Source organism: Phaseolus vulgaris, chromosome 5, assembly GCF_000499845.2.
Source record: "Phaseolus vulgaris cultivar G19833 chromosome 5, P. vulgaris v2.0, whole genome shotgun sequence".
Classification (NCBI taxonomy): domain Eukaryota; kingdom Viridiplantae; phylum Streptophyta; class Magnoliopsida; order Fabales; family Fabaceae; genus Phaseolus; species Phaseolus vulgaris.
In genome coordinates, this window is record NC_023755.2 from 34849099 (window position 1) to 34853282 (window position 4184).

Sequence of the window (4184 nt, forward strand, 5' to 3'; positions counted from 1 at the left end):
TTTTCATGAATCATGTTTTAAATAATATTATACTAAAAATTCTGATAAGGTATTTAATATTTTATAAAAAGATTAAAACTAATTTAATTTAAAAATGAAAATAAAGATAGAAAGAATGAATAACAGGAAATAATCATTATATGGTAAATATTTAAATAAATTTTCCGTGTATGTATTTTTACTTGATTTTCATGTTATGTAAAATTGTTTTTATCTTTACTTTAAATTTTAGAATTTATAAATTTTTATCCTTTTTATATAAAGGAATTTCAAATGTGTTTTCTTAAGATTCATTTGTTATAGTTGGCAATATAAAAATGAAATATATATTTAGCCTAAATATGAAGATTAAAATGGATGAAAATGAAAAGAATATGAAGGATGAAGAGATGATTTTATAAAGAGAAGGAAAATGAAAAGGAGAAATGAGATGAAAGTATGAGACATATGAACAAAAGAAGTAAAATGGAAATGAAAAAATGATCCATTTGGTCTGATAAGGTACGTGCCAGGTGGGCTAAGAATGGGAAAAGAGAACTTGAAGATGTCCCTTTGTCTCTTATCTTTTTTTCATACAATCTTAATTTCTTCTTCACGTGTTCTAGTAATCACATCTCTTTCAACCACTCTCAGACGGTTTTCTTGACCCCTTTTTCCCTTCCTTATAGCCACTGCCATTTGGTTCACCAAACATCTCTTCCATATCATCATCAAACAGAAAGATGCTACAAAAACCAACCTTTTCCATTCATCTCCATATCCATACAAAAATGGGGAACTGATCTGCTTTCTTTTCTATATAAATGTCACATTATTTCCTACTTTATGTCATACAATTTTGACCATATTACTGAGACATATCAAAAAAGAAAAGAATATCAACTATCCTTCTTATAACAACATATCCTGAGTAAACAAATGTAAGATAAAAAAAAAGTATTTGGCTCAACATAAGTTAATTTGAGCCCAATTGACAGGGGAAAAAAATCAAATTAACCTAACAAAATTTTTGAAGAGAGTAATTTGTGAACTATAAAACTATAACTAGTTCAACTGTTCAATTCCTTGGGAAACTGGAATTGTTGATTTTATTTGTTGTTGTTTGATGTAACATTGGCATTGTTGGTGTTGTTGGATGTGGTGCCATTATTATTGGTACTGGTACTGTTGTTTGGCTGTGCACCCCCAATAATAGAAGTGATTGCTGCTGCCAAAGCTGCTGTGAAGTTGGGGTCAGCTGCAATGGCAGCAGTGGCAGCACTAACCGTGTCAGCAAGGTGTGGTGGTGGCCGTTGAGATTGATTACTCAGTGGGGAAGGGTCTGCATCTTGAGACATTTGGAGGCCAGAAAACTTGGACTGGTTATACAGTGCCTGGCCGAATATCTGAGGCAGCAATGAGGCTGAGGAATTGGCAAAGTTCTGAGGGACACCAGGAAAGGGGATTTGGAATTGGTTTGGGGGCTTTGGGAACTGTAGTGGATTTGGAGACTGAGTCAAATCCAATGTAACAGTTGGGAATGGAGCTGATGCTGAGATAGTGGCCATGCTAGAAGAGCAAGGGAGGAGTGTCCTTGTGAGGAAGTTTGCATTCATTAGGCCATCAGCACTTGACATGGATCCTGAAAGCAGCATTCTAGCTGCTGAGGAAGTGGTTTGTGCCATTGCCATGGCTGCTGGAGGCAAAGGGTGGTTGTGATTCCCTTCATATGTTGTGATCAGTATCGTTCGGTCTTCAGCACACCTTTGCACCTGTTTACACATAAATAATGAAACAGATCCTTAGTTTCAAATTTCATACAATACAAACTACTAGCTGCTAACTCTATCCTACTGTTGAAGTGTTGAAGAATGATCCAAGAGCCATAGTTCAAATTTATTGCATACTATTTAGATAAATTGCTAAACTAATGTCAAACTCATCTTCGTTTCTAGTTGAAGTATATGAGATTTGCTACTTAATTTGCAATAAATTAAGATTGAGATGGACATGACCTACCTGTTTTCTCACTGGGCAACCTGCTGCCATGGTACATCTATAATATGCTCGAGGACATGGGTTTCCTTTGGCCATCTTCTGCCCATACTTTCGCCATTGACACCCATCAGTGATCTGAAACAATAAACAATTTTGTATCAGTTGAAAGTGAAAATAAAAATAAAAATAAAGATACATAAAATACGTCTTTGCAAATTGAAAAAAGACAAAACATATATACAGTTCCTTAAGTGTTGACTGTGATACTCTTCCATTAGAGGCAGAATTTCAGTAATCTATATAATGAAAGGATTATGCAGATTACCAAAATGAATTTCAATCCTTATTGAAGAATAGCTTAAATAATAGTTGTATGTAAATTGTATCATAGGAAACTGACCATTGGTGCCTCTGATCGAGCTCTAACAGAAACTCTTGCCTTTCTCATGGTAGCTTCAGCTTGATCAACGTTCCTTGGAGGACTAAACTTTGGAACATTGCTATTAGCGGCAATCCCTTCTGAAGGACTGTCTTCTCTTTCAATTCCCCTTACAAATTCCTTCTTGTCTTGATCAAGTCCTTCATCACTAACACTCCCATTCTTCTTGGTGTCAAATTCTTTGGATGCTACCTCATTATTTATTGGCGACTTTGACAGATCCTGACTTCTTCCCACCGAGGAAGAATGGGAAGGTTCATTATTATCAGCATTACTAGCCAACCCAAGATCCATAAATTGTCTTGGCACCAAGGCTCCATTCCCACTTTGTTTTTCCTCATCTAATTTTCCATCAAACACTTTTTGCTCACCCTCCTCCTCCTTTTGTTCTTGCATCAAACTCACCAAATGCATCTGCAAGGCATTGTAGCTGGTGTTAACCTGATCAAGCATGTTCCTCAGCCTATGATTCTCCACCTTCATTTTCTCAAGCTCAGCTTGAAGAACAACCATCTGAAAAATTAGATGTGGCATATCAAACACATAACTTTTGAATTCACCCCCCAATTATACCGAGAAAACAAAAGAATAAGAAAATAAAAATTCTGTTGGGGTTAGATTTATTTACCTCACTCTTGGCTCTTTTTTCTTCTGAATTAGTGGATGCCTCATCGTCCACCATGGAATGATCACTACCAGTGTTGGTGGTGAGAAGATTCAAACCAGTCTATTAAGAGAATATCAGATTCATTAATTAGCACATGATCAAGATCATCATGACACATACATACTTAGATACAGAACAAAGAAGGAATGGTGATGGAACATAAGAGACCAGACATGTGTTGTAGGATAAAGGGTGACTACTCACGTTTACTTTCAATTCCAAGATAGCAGGAGTGGATGAATGATCATGTGTGTGAACAAGGTGGTCAAGTGAGGGAGGTGCGGAGGTGGAGGCAGAGGCAAAGTTGTTTATACCTTTGTTATGATCATCATCGGTTTTGTTAGGGAAGAAGTCCATCTCATCGATGTGGGGCCTTTTGTTATCAGAGGTATGGTTGACTTGGAAGGGGATGGTGGAGGTGGTGTTGGTGTTTGTGTTTGGAGAAGATGATGGAGACCTGTTTCTGGTAACTGTGACATCCATGTTGGGACCAAGTTTCCACTTGTGTTGGCTACTGCTGTTGTTGATGGTATTGCTGTCTTCAGGGAAAGAGTTGAGAACTACTGGTTTGTGGGGGAAGAAGCTCCCAATTGGATCTGAATCAATGGAGAGTCCACCCCCTCTTGCCATAAATTTCAATGGAAATGAGAGAGAGAGAAAGAGATGGAGACTAGGGAGTGAGAGAGAGAGAAGAGAAGAGAAAGAGAGAGATAGAAGTCATAGTAAATGATGCAATTGGACTCGGCAATAAAAGAGGGGAGTTGAGCCTTCATAACAAGACCAAAAGTGAAATACAAGTGTCCTTTATATTTGCTTTGAATATTGCAGCATTCCATTGGATTTCCATTTTTTTTTAATGCAGAAACATAGATAAATACTATACAATCTCACCACCTGTTATGCTATCATATTAATTATGAATCATCATAATAAATACTATATCTTTCTTTCTTCATTTTATACACTTCATGGCTTTGAAAATGGAGATGCTATTATTAATGAGAGTGAGTTTGGTCTTTGTTGGGTTCTGACTCGTGCCGGGGTTGCAGTATGCACGTTCTTAATTATTGCATTTTTTAGTAAAATGGTGAAAAAATAAGA

General features: G+C 36.6%; 1 protein-coding gene across 2 annotated transcripts; it reads right to left on the minus strand.

The window, feature by feature from the left end:
• Nucleotides 1-723: 723 nt before the first annotated feature.
• On the minus strand, nt 724-3865 carry LOC137835557 (probable WRKY transcription factor 31). Of its 2 annotated transcripts, none has more exons than XM_068644116.1 (5): nt 3288-3865; nt 3045-3143; nt 2378-2929; nt 1999-2112; nt 724-1751 (listed from the first exon to the last, which is right to left on the minus strand). In XM_068644116.1, exons 1-5 carry the CDS (start codon nt 3711-3713, stop codon nt 1089-1091), a joined length of 1854 nt encoding a protein of 617 aa, XP_068500217.1. In that variant the 5' UTR covers nt 3714-3865; the 3' UTR covers nt 724-1088. The 2 variants fall into 2 exon arrangements, with proteins under 2 accessions (XP_068500217.1, XP_068500218.1); XM_068644117.1 differs by having other exon boundaries at nt 3398-3862.
• Nucleotides 3866-4184: the final 319 nt, after the last annotated feature.

Bases quoted from the DNA above. Each gene is read 5' to 3' on its own strand.
- LOC137835557 (XM_068644116.1), bottom strand. From the start codon at position 3,713: ATGGCAAGAGGGGGTGGACTCTCCATTGATTCAGATCCAATTGGGAGC. The intron at 3,144-3,287 runs GTGAGTAGTCAC...TTCTCTTAATAG, and splicing joins TCTTGGAATTGAAAGTAAAC to ACTGGTTTGAATCTTCTCAC. The intron at 1,752-1,998 runs GTAGGTCATGTC...ATGTGTAAACAG, and splicing joins GTTGCCCAGTGAGAAAACAG to GTGCAAAGGTGTGCTGAAGA.